The 16,042-nt window shown below is 41.6% G+C and overlaps 1 protein-coding gene across 1 annotated transcript in view; it reads left to right on the top strand.

Annotated features, from left to right (window-relative positions):
* igsf9bb (immunoglobulin superfamily, member 9Bb) overlaps positions 1-16,042 on the top strand; it is a gene marked incomplete at its 3' end in the record, with an annotated part of 145,290 nt that overhangs the window by 25,723 nt on the left and 103,525 nt on the right. The window contains exon 2 of the mRNA XM_083985924.1: positions 15,302-15,493. Within this exon, the coding sequence (XP_083842050.1) occupies positions 15,302-15,493 (192 nt within the window). The remainder of the gene's footprint in view (positions 1-15,301; positions 15,494-16,042) is intronic.

Here is a 16,042-nt window from a genome sequence, read left to right as displayed (position 1 = left end):
AGTCTATAAGTTGCTTTTTTTTGTAACTCCAAGCAGCTTTCATGTTTCACTGAGGAGAGGCTGTGTCTGGACCGATGTTTCACTCAATCCCTGTGTGGAGATGAGTTTTAGTTGTTCCTCACTCCTTCTTGTCAGAGTGATGGAGACCACTGTGCTGTTTGGAAACTTCAGCAGAAAATGTTTTCCAGCCAATTCCTCCAGCTCTGATCTGCATCGTGAGCTGCGAAACATTTGAAAGACAGGACTTTGTCTTGTCCAAATCATGTCCTATCAGCTGACTTTACCTCAGGTTCTTTCTGAATTCAAAGAACTCAAGGCATCGTTGACCGTGTTTGATTCTTACAGTAAGCCGGTGCATATTCTCATTTGTCCAGGTCATAGTATTTCAAAGGAGGTTAAATCGAAAGCAACTGGACTTAGTTATTTGTCTAGGAAGACGTTTCACATCTCATCCAAGAGGCTTCATCAGTTCATGTACGCAGCTGACCAGGCTGGAAAAAAAAAAGATTCTTACAGTACTGTTAAAGTGAGGAAAACACTGTAATTTACACAGTTAGTCACCAAATATCTGTTTTTATTTTAAAAAAGGGGAAGAGCTCAATATGTCAGTATGTCTACTTCTGTTCTGCTGCTGACCCACGTCAGTATGCAGAAGAGGTACTAGGAAAGATGTAATGTTATCATGATCTGTCTCATTTTCTTCAGGGGGGAAAGCAGAGGCAAGCTGCAGTTTGTGATGCACGCTGACAACCGGACAGAACGTCAAAATGTCTGCGTGCACCATTCCTGACAAGAATGCATCAGCACGCAGTCAGCCTATCATGTGCAGCATTTATTCCCATTAGTTCTCCCTCTTTATAATGCCCCAGGCTTCACTCAGCAATGCTTCAAGATCAGCTCTCTGTGGCAGCCCAGAGTCTGGGCGCTCTCCCCTCCTCAGATCAACTGCGGATGTGCAGCAGATTTGAGTTTGACTCGGTTGCAGCAGGTTGTTCAGGTTAAGACGTGTTTCCTGCACAATGCAGTGCACCTTTTCATGGAACAGACTGCCTGAAACCCTGAAAAGCAGAACAAACTTTTTAAATTTCTCTCATAATTTAAAACAATGGCTATTTGATAACCAAAGTTGTATGCTTCGTTAGTTTCTTTAAAAAATGATCTTAGTACTTTTAATGCATTACATCTAAGGAATAATTCTAAGATCTTTTGTAATAACTTAGCTAGATGACTTAGCTTTTCTTTTCGCTGACCTTACAGCATAGTGTACACCTTTCGCATTGCACTTGACTTGGTCTTTTTAAATGTGGAAGCTGTGTTTCTGTATTGTCTCTGTGCTGTCCATTGTTTATTTATGTCATTCTATGTATCAGGGTTTCCCTTTTAGTTTGTGGTCTGTGTCTTCTGTGTATTAGATGTTGGTACTAGATGGAAATGAGCTGCGAGCTAAATCTGGTGCAATCCATCTCTTCATTTTCTGCAAATGATTAATGTCATTGCACACTTTCCCTTAACAAACTAAATAAACCTATAGCTGTACAGTAGTATTAAATGATGTAAGATAGAGCATGATTGTGAAAGAGAGACTTATTCATCAAACACTCACAATGTACAGAGGTACACACTGGTTTAATTTCAGTCAGTGTTTCTTCCTCCTTTGTGGTGAGCTGGCCACTGACACAAGTATTAAATGGAACCCAGGGTTTAATTTTTAATGGCTGGAGTATCGATGTTATTGGTAAATGGACTTCCTGTTCTCTCTGACGTTTTATCTCACAAACATCATTTCTGGGGAAAGCATTCATCTTTGAATGATGCATTTTCACCTCTCTTTCCCTCTCTCTGTCTCTAACAGTCACACGCACACAAACATTAGTGAAAGCCCATCACTTACAGGTCTCGGCTATGTGTGCGGGAACTCTTCTTTGTTTAATTTGTTACAAAATAACAAAAAGTACTGACAAGGATACTGCTGAAGTATTCGATCGATAAGCATTAGGTTCCACCAAAATCTTAACAACACCCATCCCGCTCTTTGGGAGCATTCATGAGTGTCTACTGATCCACCCTCAGCCATCTGACCCTAATTCCAGCCAGTCAGCAGGAGGTAAGAGGCTCAAACACACTTCTTTGTCCCACTCACAAATGGTCCGTGGCAAAATCTAAGACTCTTACTGTAGGTGGAGGTCTACAGGTTCAAAAGTGGAAGCACCACTTCTCCAAAATCCACCCTTTTTTGAAGTGCACTCCTTCTAGCAATTTATTGGGACATGATCTAGACTGCTAGACAAGTCTTTTATTTTGAAATACATATATTATGTCAGGCTACTGACGTTACCTACAGCAGCTGGAAAAGTTACAGACTGCTCGTTCAAAAGCTGACATTTGCTGTTAGGTGAAAGTTGTGGAAACCAGCTGGTTAATTATAGTTTTGTGACACATAAAAAAAAAATCTGCAAAACAAATATCTTAAGAGAAAATAATCATCATCATTCTCACAACATGATATAGTTTATCATTGGGAACCATGTAGTAGTTCTCCAGCTCCCCTTCCATTGACCGTATCAGTGCATGCTGTTCTGTGGGGGCGTGGCTTCTCATAAAAGCTGCCCAGTGACTTCTACTCTTCTTAACTAGTAGAGCTGCAGCCCTTCCTTCCTCCTTGCTCTGCATGAAGCCTGGGTCTCACTCCAGGATCTCACATGATGGCCTTAATGTAGTCTGGTTTGATATTTAGGGCGTTGAAGAGGGTTTCTGGAGGTGCTGCACAGGCTGACGCTGGGAGATGGTGATCTCCAGAAGTGGTTTTAAGTTGTTGGTTTATGGGCTCCATCAAATCCCTGTCCTGCCAGGTTCTCTTGTTTCTCAGAGGTGCTCATGTGTTGCTCCACCAGCTTGTGCAGGAGGAACTTCTCTCCCAGAGCTGAGTGGGTCTCTCCTATTTTCCCAGCAGAGGTAGAAGACAACACAGTTTCAAGTAAACATCATCAAGCTTTTAAGAACAAAAGGAAGTAATTGATTCAGTTATTTTTTTAAATTCTTCAATGTCATTATCATCATGACAGCTGTGGAAATGGAACACTGCGACTTTACTTCCGTAAAGCTACATTCAACTGAATTGCATTGATGGCCCAAATAGCATTATCTAAGCAGATGTCAGAAAACTGATACACTGAATCCAGGTCCATTTGTTGAGTGAAGTGGACTTTACTATCTTTGACCCCTGATAAGCCTCTTGAAGACCTCATCTTCAACAGTGCTACTGGGATACATGTCTGCACTTGCATTTGTGTTCTCTTTGTTTATTTTTTTCTGAAGGAAGAGCACTGGAAAAATGATTCCAATTCTTTGAGGGATGGGATTATTATTATGTCATGTGCTTATTTATCAGAAAAACAAACTTTTTATATAGAAACCTTTAAACCTTACATCACAGCGACAGTCTGGAAATATCTCCCTGCTAAGGAAAGATGTGTTGCATGAGAAAACCCATTGCTAGAGAAGACCTGTACACTATATGAGAAGGCCATGTCTGACACATAAGGACATGTTGTTCACATGTTCCACCACCAAGCAGCAGCAGCAGCAGCATCAGACGTAACTCTGGGTGAAGCCAATCCCAGCCGGTCAGGGTGAAGGCAGGATTCACCCTTGACAGGTTGTCAGTCTATCATAGCGCTTACATGTGGGCACACAACCTGAAAGAACATGAAAAATCCTTGCAGCCTTCAAACTCAGAACATTCTCACTATGACCACTTAAAGGTAGCCGTAGATATTCCCTGCTGGCTATCTTAAAGGGGACATATTATGGAAATATCACTTTTTGAAGGCTCTTTAACATATATTTGGGTGTTTGTCTTGCCTTCCAGCCCCCAAAATGTGAGAACTGACAAACAAATCTGTAATGTTCAGGCTCCCTAGGTTGAAATCCATCTGGTTTTATGAGCTGTTCCCTCAGTTGTCTTCCAGTGATGTAACTAGTTTTGAATTTGCATAATACCACCCCTACCTGGTACCAGTAGAAGGGGTGGGGCGGGGTGAGCAGTGGCTGATTTGCATTTAAAGGGATAGGCACTGAAAAGAGCTGTGATGTTTGATCCTTGAGGTATTTTGATCAAAGCATGTCACAGACATGTCTTTAAGACACCTGGGAACTATTTTAATTTGTGGAAAGTGGGCATAATATGTCTCCTTTAAGTTACAAATTCACCAAAGGAACTATTCTTACGACATGATTGATAGTTAGTGATATTCTTTTCTGTGCTATCAAACATGGAAAAATAATTATACTGAACATTTATCAAATATTTCAAACATTTTTATTGAGGAAAAATGAATTTCAATAGTTATTATCATTTTATCATCCAGCCCTAATGTGAACCATCTACTGTTAGGATTTGTACCTGTGCTCTCACCTAGAGGGAGATGATTTATGGAACTCTTTGTGAAAGCAAATCATTGGGGGTAACTTATTTTTCCTTACTTCTGTCAGAGCATTGATACGTTTGCTGATGGCATCATAAAACTGACTAAGACAGATTTAGGTCTTCTCTCTCTTTTTCCACCTTTTCTTGTCTGGATCATCTGCTCTGTCTGAACTCCCTGCAGCCACAGTAGAATATCACAGACTATGAATTTCAATTGTTGGACCTCCCTGGTGGGGAAAGGAGGCGAGGTGAAGTGCAGGGTACAACCTCGGGTCAAAGAGAGGTTATTAAAAGAGTCGTCTGCAGCAATATCAATGTGACAAAACTGCTTGCATAGGTGTTGCACAGGTCAGGAGGAATAATCGGTTCACCTGAAGGAGCAGCAGCTGTTTGGATTGCATTTTTTTTGGGACTGTTACTTTGCTGTCCTGCCGCCGAGGCGACTGCCTAAATTCTGCAGCATATTCATAGTAAGGCAGGCAACATCCTAACTTTTTCCCCCTCAATCCACACGATGCAGGAGGGATCAGATGCGGCACCCTGGAAAGATCTCCTTTGAATTCCAAATAATGAGGGACGCTTGCTTGGGAGTAGGAAACCAGAATTAGGTCAAGTCTCCCACCCTTTGGTGTCGTATTAGTGTTTAAAGCCACCCTGGTATATTTGAGGATTGTAGCACAAGCTGACAAACACGAATGTGCAATGCAGTTTCCCTGAGCTTAAAGGCAAAAATGTTTAGACTTTTTGGATGTTGTTTCCTGTATTTTATCCTCCGGGTTTCAAACACACGGCACATTTACATGGATTCCTCCTCCCTGCATTAACTGCACAGACTAGTGAATATACTGGAGTCTGCCTACTTTGCACATTTTGCTTTATTGATCTAAATCTGTAATGTAGTTGTCTTTGATCTCCCACAACAGAATAGAAGCCTCTTTTAATGCTTTTCGGTGAGGAAACTATTTTGATGCAAATTTCTTAATTCCCTCTACGGACTTATTAGTGTGTGTGTACAGACACTCACATAAATCTGTGTCTTTGCGCTCAGTTGTCTTATTACCATTGTGTTTAATGATGTCTTTATTTTCTTGTGTTTGGTATTACAGCTGATCAGTGCAGTACATTAAAGGATGCATGCAAAATGAATGAGTAAATAATTTTATCACACTCAAACAAAGCAAATACATCTATGTAACTTACTGTAAAATGTTTTTTCTTTGAAGCCACTGAATAACTGTGTGTCTCCCCAAGAGTTTAAGCTGTGAGATTTTCCCTGCAGACGGTGATAGTGTTGAGAGGCAACACTCTTCTATAGACTGAGAATTAGTTCAACTTGTGAGTACTAGTAAGTCGGTCCACTTGACCCAAGCAGGATGTTTGATGGATCAGCATACTGTAAATATTGGAACAGATAGAAGAGTCCTGCTGACTTTGCTAATCCTCTTGCTTACTCCCTCCTGCACCATGAGGCTGATTTGTGGTTTGGAGCAAAATAGCTTGTCAACTATTGGATGGATTGTCATGAAACTTGGTGCAGACGTTATGTCTTCATCATGATGAATTTATAGTTATTAGTTTGGCGAACCTTTGATATTTCCAGCCCAGTGGTCCCTGGCATTGGAGGTGTAAGGAACCTTCTACTACTTCTTCTACTAGACCTTACCATCCATCTTTAGATCTACTGTAGGTCCTTCGATGTTCATTTTATTACACTGGATAACTGGATATGTCATTTCTCCCGAAAATGTCCAGATATAAAGTAGGCCATTTTCAATTTCCTGTGGCAATTTTAATTTCATGAACATATTTGTGAAGCCTTTATGATCTTCAAAAACTCACAAAACATGGGATTTGGACATGGATGTGGCACGTTGGCCCTGTGGCTCCCTTCCCGCCGTTTGGAATTTTCGAAGGGTAAGGGGTCCTTGAAAATTCATCAAATTTGGCACATGCATCAAATATGGCTTAACTTCGCTTTCTGATGTGGGTGTTAGTCACGGGCATGGCAAAAAGACTCAAGGGCACGCCATACAACATTTCAACAAAGTGTCCCCAAGGTCTGTTTCCCTTGTACTGGTGCATGAAAATGGAGCATTATTCAGATCGACACTACAGTACGTAGTGTGTCCAGTGAATTTCACAAGAGTTATTATAAATCTAGTACATTGTCCAATCTGCCCCAAACTTTGTCTGAAAATTAATAACAACCTAACAATGCTCCACTGTGGAATGGATTGGATTGGGGAGCTGTGGCAGCCTGGTGAATTTTGATGTTTGGCCATTAAAAAGGAAGTTGTTCCCATTCCTGAAACCAGTGCGTGACATCTTTTCACTACTTTTATGCAAACATTTTTACCCTCCAGTGTTGTGCGTGTGATGTGAATAAAACTTGTATGAAGGTGTGTGCAGAACATAGTTACCCAGTGGTGCAACTCGTAAGTCAACTGGATGCCAAGATCAGGGGGTGCAAAACCCCAGATGGCCAAAGTCCTGCTTCAGCATAAATTCAATGGCAACATATGGTATTTAAATATGTGCCTGCTTGGACCCCAGTAATTGCTCCTTGTGGCTATATTTTATATTGCATTGTGTAAAAATCTCATTTATTTTTCATTTTGGCCGGCACTTATCAGAGTGGGCCAGTTGTCACTGTTAGTCAGCGCCAGGGACGGGCCAGGGGACCAGCTGTTTTGAGAGCCAACACACGGTCTCAGATGAAATGGTATGCTGTGTTGAGCCACACTTGAATAGTTTATTTCTTGCATCTCTTTGAATCTTCATGCACGGTTTCATTTGTCACCATGAATAAATACAGATATTATGTTTTCTGTGAGGCTTCAAAGTGACAGTGAGCCTGTTTGTACTGTCACCTAGTATTTACTGTCCTATAAGAGAGGAAGAGTTTATCTCTGACACCCCAGAACCTGGAAACAAACACCATTTGTAAATCACTCTGGATTTTTTGAATTCGTCACACTAAAGAATTTTGAAGCAGGAAAGTCTGAACACTCAAACATCACATCCTCTTCATTTTTCTTGGAAAACTAGAAAAACAAAAACACTCCCAATACTCCTCCCAGGTGTTATTCAATAGCACAAATGAGAGCACAGATGCTATCATTCCTGTTTTACACACATTAAAAATAAAAAAACACCTTTTACATCTCTTTGGTGTCATCGTACCGGCCCAACTGTCTACTATGGAGAAAGACTACTTTTCTGTGCCTTGCTGCGATAGGTTTAAAAGTTAATGGGTAAAACCTGTCATTGTGACTCAAATTCTTGTGAGCTGGAGAGATATTCCTATATGGTGTGGTCCCCTGGTCCACACCAACTGCCTGATGTGCACCACAAGTTTACACTAAAAAAGGAGTTTAATTTTATGATCAGGAGTCATGTAAACATGAGGCACCATGCGTCTTTTCTGGTCAGTCACAATGGAAACATGACGTGTTTGGACCAGAGTGAAAACAAACATTTGTGTAAACGCGGACCATTCTAGCTGAAAAATGAAACAATGTATCATTTCTGCTTCTGGACCAGTGGTCTGCACCAGTATGTGTGAAAACACATCAAATATACTATATATATATATATATATATAATATATATAAATATTTTCTGTAAGCTTGGTGCCAAGGAAAATATGATGAGTAGAACACAGTATGTTTCCCAGAGTAGTAAATGGACCAGTATGGGTATCCACTCACCGGCCACTTTGTTAAGTACACATTGCTGGTGTCATGTTGGACCTGACATCGATTCAACAAGGAGTTTTGTTAATCCATGATTTGAATTTCCCCTTCCACCACATCCTAAAGGTGATCTGTATCGTATCGCATCGTATCGTATCGCATCGTATCGTATCGCATCGTACCGTATCGCATCGTATCGCATGGCATGGCATGGCATGGCATGGCATGGCATGGCATCGCATCGCATCACATCACATCACATCATATCCTTTGAATTGAGATCTGGTGACGCCTTTTGAGTGAATTCTTTGAATTTTTTGAGGTTGCGCATTATCCTGTCATAATGTCATGAAGGGATGGACATGGTCCGTGTCAACGCTCAGATAGGCTGTGGTAACTAAACAAAATGATTAGCTGGTGCTGAAGGACCAAGAAAACATCCTTCACACCATGACAACACCAACCTGAACCACCGATACAAGGCAGTGTTGATCTAGTTGTTTATGCCAAACTCACAGCCTGCCATCTGAATGTCTCAGGAAGAATCTGGACTCATCAGAGCAGACAGCATTGTTCATTGTTCATCTTCTATTGTCTAGTGTTGGTGCCCATGTGAACTGTAGCTTTTGGTTTCCCTGTTCTTTGCTGACACCCTGTGCGGCCTTCTGCTGCTGTAGAAAAAGAGAGGGTTGCCCGCACATTCTTAAAGGATGTCACAGTGATTTTATTAGCACTTGCACAAACGTTTTCGACCGTGTGGTCTTCTTCAGGTGCCAACAGAACCTTCTGCTGCTGTAGCCCATCTGCTTCAAGGTGTGACAGTTGCTGCGATCAACCTGTTAGATGTCTGTGATGATGAGCAGTTGAATAGGTGCACCGAAGAAAAGTTAAGGTGCTATTGGGTCACCAAAATCTGGATTGTCACCATCTCTCATGGATTTAAAATAACATATGTCTCCTACTTAGCTCACCCTTGTTTTATCTATGAAGTAGATTCTAGGTTTAGGAAAACTACAGGAATACTCCCTCATAGTCACTGCCTTTGATGCTGTCAGTTATATTTAACTGCTAGTTTTTGGATCAGCAGCATATTTGTTAAATTTGGCCAATTCTTTTTCAGTTTATTGATGGACATGTCAGCACAAACTACCTCCATCCTCCCGCTGCTACAGCCTCACTGTGCAGCATACTGATGATGAAAAACAAAAAAAAAACATTAAGTGGTCTGTGGTGCTGACTGATATAAAAAATCCTCATTTGATATAAAATCAAATCAATACCAAGTTCTCTCTGTTCACAAAACTGTAGCAACCTCAGTTTGGTGAAGAAGTGAAGTAGCTGTGGATGCTGCTGCAGAGCGATCTTTGATTTCCATTACCATGGCAGCGTGTTGGAACACATTAGCTGTCACTTCAACCGTCGCTGCTTTAACTCCCTGTCGTCAAGGTGCTGATTTGTTGACTTCTAAATGGATCTCACACCGATGATAAAACGGCAGAGTAGTTGGAGACTGTGTGTTACAGTTTGAGAGAGATGATGTAATGTTATTAATGGAGGAGTCCTCGGTGTTGCAGTATACTCCTGGTAACAATCTCAAATACTCAGCTGCCTCCTCTCTTCCACCATGCACTCTTGTGTGTGTGTGTGTGTGTGTGTGTGTGTGTGAGTGCTCCTCAGTGGTTATACCTTGCGATGATGCCTTCCCCTGGGTCTTTGATTGTAAATGAGCTAAACCCTTACGGAGGGGGAGGCTGAGGTGAGGGGGGGTGAATGGGAGCGAATCAGATCCAGCGTCTCCTCTCTGTCTGCCACTCTCTCGCTCCCTCACCATCTCATCAGCCACAAACAGTGTAGTCATACCTTCCAAAGGGCCTGTTTTTGTGGGATCTGCGATGATGTCACCGGCAGCCAATCAACGTGTAGCGCCGCTGCTGCTCGAGGTAGTGTGTGCGTGCCTATGATTGTGTGTGTGTGTGTGTGTGTGTGTGAGGAGGGTAGGGGCGGGGGGATTCACCAGTGGGAAAAGCTCAGTTATTATCTTGTTCTGCCGGCAAACATGAGAGCGCACACACACACACACATCAAATGACGAATCCACAGGCTTCCTCTGATAGATGATGTAATATGTAGGATTCTATACATGGTGCATGAGAACGCTATAGTGCATGTCGTGTAGACACTATAGACCTGTAGAGGGACTGATGTGCTCTACCATATAACATATTCACTGCAGCGCTCCGATGCTTCATACGTGCAGCTCCTGGTATCTGCTTTTATTCCATTAGACGCACGATCACAATTAAACCTAATTGTGTGATAAAAGTCTTGTGTTTAGTACAAAACCCAAACAATCAGCAGCTTTTAGACTGACCTCAGCTCAAGGTGACTGTGGAGGCTTTCATGCTCTGCCGCAGCCTTAATATGCATTTGAAAGCTCGGGCTGTCAAGTCAAGACGGATAATTTGGGTTAACACTGTTGGGAATTAATGTGTGGCCTTGAATGGATATTCACTTATAACAACAATGTAATTTGTTTGGTCTGTTCTACAGCGAGCGTAATTGCAGATGGAGCAACACTGAGTGTTGGGACTCAGCATAATGCCATCCACTGAGTAATTGTGTTTTTAGAAAGCTGTTTTTTTCCCCTGACCTTTTTCTTGCTTTTACATGCAGCACCTCTGCTGAAGGAAATGTAGACCAAGAGCCCTACACATCACTGTCTCATGCTGCTGTTTTTCCTTCCTCCGACTCCACGCTCTGCTTTGGATCATGTTGTTGCATCACCCCTTTTCCCCATCGAGAAAAAGGATAAAATGACTTTTAGATGTTGGAGGTTCATGCACATATGGCTAAACTCTGCGATTATTATGATATTATTTTAGAAAGGTCTGAGTTAATGCATGTCTTATTATTCATGACCAAAAGAGTAGTCTCTTGACACTTGGATAACAACCTTTTTTAATATATCAAGCTACCTGAGGCTTGACTAACAAATCAGTGCAATAGCTAAACACACTCTACAGTATTTATCTGCTATATTTGTCTTTTGGTATGTTTAAATATCAAATTAGTCTGAGCTTATCTTGGCTTAATTTTGCTAATATAGTGAAAAAAAATTCATATTTTGCTACATTTAACACTGACTGGATGTCTTTTGAGCTGGTATAACCACTCCTCCATTGTTTTTGTTCATGTTGGATTTTAAAACCACTGCCGGTGTGCCATGATCTCTCACTTTTAAACCACTTAAAAAGTTAAAGTTTCACTACTTGTATAAGACAGTTTGGGACTAACGTCACTATAGCTGCAAATACTGTAGACATATTTTTATGTCCCTTGTGATGCAAGCAATGGTGGGAAGTCTTGTGTGCAGTGTCCTGTTGCAGTGGAGATGGCTTTGCTAGATGTGTGTTACTGAAAGTGACAGTGTCAGTGTCAGTTTGGTCCATGTGGTCTTGATTCTCAGTCACCTCCAGTGGCGCTAGGAGGTTGTAGTAGAAAAAAAGGAGCCATCCAAGCCAACCAATAGTAGCTCTTGTAGTCCCCACGTGTTTTCTCTACAGTCGCCTTGCCATAGTGATCCATAATCAAGGCTGTTGTGTGCTGTCTTGATCATGCTGATAGGTCCAGTGTGTAATAATTGGCAAGGTTTATTGGCAAAATAAACCTTTTATTGGCAAAAGCTGATATACTGCCCATGAATATACTATTTGTATAAGTGTATAATCGCTATAAAATAAAATCTGTTTGGTTTTCATAAACGTATAATTATTCTTTTATACATAGAGCAAGGGTCTTGTTTTAGATCAGTGGTTCCCAACCTTTTTGGCTCGTGACCCCATTTTGACATCACAAATTTCTGGTGACCTGAGCGAGCCGTCAATCAAGATGCGCCAGCTCAGATATTTTTACATGTTGCTTTTTATTTGAACTATATTCGAGAAAGTGAAAGTGTATAATACAGTTTTTGAAGATTGTGTGTGGTGTTTTTAAAGGTGTACAGAAATGGCCGTTTGTCCTGTTTGTCGCGCCGAGTTGTCACGAGCTGCAACACGAGTTTACCCGAGTGAGGAAAACGAATTTGATTGGTCGTTATCGAGCGGGCGGGATATTCAAAGCTTGGGGCGAGCCCGAGCTCCGTGTGTGTGTGCGTGTCTCAGACGTTTGAATGACGGATGACGGATCCAATATCAGTGGCTAGTGAATCGTGTACAGGCTGACGTATAATCCGTGCGCCTGCATTATCCAATGCGAAAAAAAAAATACACACTTTCATCCTGGATTTACTCAAAAATAGAATTTTGCACAAAGTTTGGCCTACAACGTCTGAAAGATGAGTTATCACATTAATTTTATTACCTAAAGTGGGCTCAAATTCAATTTTCTTTTCTGTACACCTTTAATCATAATTTTAAAAAGAATAATAAGTAGTTAAAAAAACATATTTTTTGAATCAATTACTAGACGTTTCAGGCCACCCCATTTAAATTCCAGGCGACCCCACGTGGGGTCCCGACCACAAGGTTGAAGGTTTAGAGAGTGTCGCCACCTTGTGCCGCCATGGAAAATCCAGCCAGCCAGAGTTTCACGTTCATAAATAAACCAACGGAAACAGCAGACGTATCGTAAAATGGTTTAGATCTTCACCTCATCGCTCCATGCTCCTTAAATACTCTCAGTCATGGTAAACAAGTTTTTTCAAGTCACTTTGCCGACGAGAGGGGTGAGTGTGAGCGAGTGAATGAGTGCTGCAATCTAGAATCTGAAAGCTACATATCCCCAATTTTACACACTGGACCTTTAATACACTGAGAGCAGCAACTATTGATTTGTTCACTGCACTTTCTATGGACTTGAGTGATAAACTTTGTATTCATTCATCTTGAATTCTCACTTTACTTTAAGTGCCTAAACTTTTGCTTAGCACTGTATGATTCTAGTTTTCAAAGCAGAATTAGTCATGCTTTATGACACCCATGCCCATTTCTGCTCGACTTTTTAACAGAACAAATCTAAAACTTTATCCCTCTCTTGAGTATTTGCAGATGTAATAGACAAAGTGCTGTCGATAGACACAACCTGATACGTTGCCTTCCACTGCTTCCTTTCACTAATGAGAGCCAAGGCAGCCAGTAGACTTTCATCTATGTGCAGAAGAACCTGTCTGCCTGCCTGGCTCCCTCACAGCCCGCAGAGGGATGAGCAGTGAGTACATTTGATTAGCTATATGGACTGGTAAAATGTTACCACACCGGGTTTCCGCTCATTAAGCCGAGCTACACAGTAATTAGCCTGCGATCAATGTGGCCGTTCAGCAGCCATCCCACAGATACAGGGTTCCTGTGGTCCCGCTCCATCGCTCAGGAGACAGAGTGCGGCTCTTTTAGGAGAAGGTTACAGGTCCAGATGTTATTGAACATCATAAAACATGACTGTCGTGTTTCTGTCTGCCCACATTCTGTCAGATAAGCTTCTGATGAGGTCACACTCTTGGTGCCTGCAAACACCGTTCATCGTGCTTTTCACAACTTATTGACTCAGGCTTGGAAATGGATTTGTCACTTGCAATCTTTGCTATCTTCACTGATGGAACTTGTAGCATGTTTGTATTATCACACACAAACACCCACTTCCTAAGTGAAATACTGTTGCTTTCTAACGCTCTTTCTATATTTCTCTCTAATCAGAACCAACTCTGACATGACGTATCTGTTAAACTAGTGGAATCAGCTCACTGCAAGCCTGTGTTGTTTACTTGTAATTGACTGATGTGGCGATAGCTGAAAGATTAAAGAAGCAAGCTGGTGAATGAAAGGTGGGGGGTGGAGTGAACACGTGGGAGCAGGTGTTTTTTTCTGCAATGCTTGAATCGCTAAGTTGGGAAGTCGTGCATGTGGAGAGTTGGATGGGCAACTGTAAATACTGTATCTTTCTCTTTAAAGGGATAGTTCAACATTTTGGCAAATTGGCCCATTGCCATAATCTCTATAGTTTTAGGAGTAGGTTTGTTACCTGGCTGTTGTATGCTGTCTTGATCATGCTGATGCCAGCACCATGGAGTATCTGGTATCACATGAGTCTGAAAGGTCCAGTGTGTAATAATTGGCAAGATTTATTGGCAAAATCTGAATATACTACTCATGAATATATTTGTATAAGTGTATAATTGCTTTCAAATAAAATCTGTTTGGTTTTCATAAACTTATAATTATTCTTTTATACATAGAGCAAGGGTCTTCTTTAGAGCAGTGGTATAATTGCCATAATCTCTATAGTTTTAGGAGTAGGTTTGTTACCTTTAATTGTTGGTGCAAGCTCTTTTTAGAACGGCGTAGAAGAGCCACGAGCTGCTCAGAGCTACGCTACGGAGGCTAATGTAATTTCTTGGTTTCCCTCATCAAATACACAATCCAACAACTCCAAAACACCCTCGTGGACAAGTTGTTGAGGGTGAATGTGCAGGTCACAACTTGTCCACGAGAACGTTTTGGAGTTGTTGGATTAGTTTGATGAGGGAAACCAAGAAATTACATTAGCCTCCGTAGCGTAGCTCTGAGCAGCTCGTGGCTCTGCTACGCCGTTCTAAAAAGAGCTTGCACCAACAATTAAAGGTAACAAACCTACTCCTAAAACTATAGAGATTATGGCAATGGCCCAATTAGCCAAATTGTTGAACTATCCCTTTAATGTAAGACTACAACAAACTACTGGTTAGCATAGCATAGCATAAAGCCCACTGAGTCACAGTATATTCTTACCTATTCCTTTTTTGATCCATGCCAGCTTCATGTTAGCCATATTGCATTCACCATATGTTGTGACTGCTGAGACTCAATCAGGACGTGGGTTGTGTAGCCAGGAAGAGAAAACCTGAGCATGAGAAAGATTCTCTTTGTGTGTTTTTATATTTTTTGGGTTAATTCCCTAGACTTAGACAAATCTAGCAACACAGGACAATTTAGATGAACAATCAACCACAGCAAAAAAATTGAAAAAAAGAAATGTAATCCATAGATGAACAAATGAAAAGAGTCAAATGTTTTGTTAACAATAATACACATCCTATGTACTCGAATGTAACGTGAAAGTCATCAATCTGTATTTCTTCGAGCAAAGCATCAGTTTTCCATCAGACTCTGGGTGACCTGGTTTGTTGACCTGTGTGTGCCTGTTTTCCCAGGTGCCCACGGTGTGCGAGAGGAGCCCCAGTTTGTGACGGCACGTGCAGGAGAGAACGTCATCCTGGGATGCGACGTGTCCCACCCCCTGAACGGCCAGCCCTATGTGGTGGAGTGGTTCAAGTATGGAATGCCCATCCCCTTCTTCATCAACTTTCGCTTCTACCCTCCTCATGTGGACCCAGACTATGCTGGTAAGATAGTGACTGCTGTCACATTCACAGTTTGAATAGGAGCTTACTGTACCACCAGGCTGTAGCTGCTTTCTCTAGTCTGCTAGCACCGGCCAATAAATCACATTTCCATTGTTGTTATTGGCAGTTAAAGGGATAGTTCAGATCTTTTGACATGAAGCTGTATGACATCTTATTAACAGTGTCGTGCATCAACAGTGACTTTCCCCCTACTGTGTCCTGTGTGTTGACGAAGTTCGACTAGTTGGCTAGGATCACAACAATGAATAGCGTTCAAAAGAGTAATACATTTGCACATAGGCTACACACCAGCCCATCTACCGTGCTCTGGCTCAGATGATCAGATGGCGGTTAGATCTTGACATGTTGAACTCTTTTTATACAAAACAAAGTGCAACCAAACGCCAGGCTGATGAGAGAGAGAACTGGCAGATGCTCCTCTGACAGAGCTGGTGAGCTGCAGCAGAACCGGCTGGAGAGCGCAGCGGCCTCCTTTTCTTTTTCTCTTTTGTCCTTTTTTTTTTTAGCAGCACCGTCCTTGCAGGTGAT

Source organism: Trachurus trachurus, assembly GCF_905171665.1.
Source record: "Trachurus trachurus genome assembly, chromosome: 14".
Lineage (NCBI taxonomy): Eukaryota > Metazoa > Chordata > Actinopteri > Carangiformes > Carangidae > Trachurus > Trachurus trachurus.
This window is presented reverse-complemented; position numbering and strand designations above follow the sequence as displayed.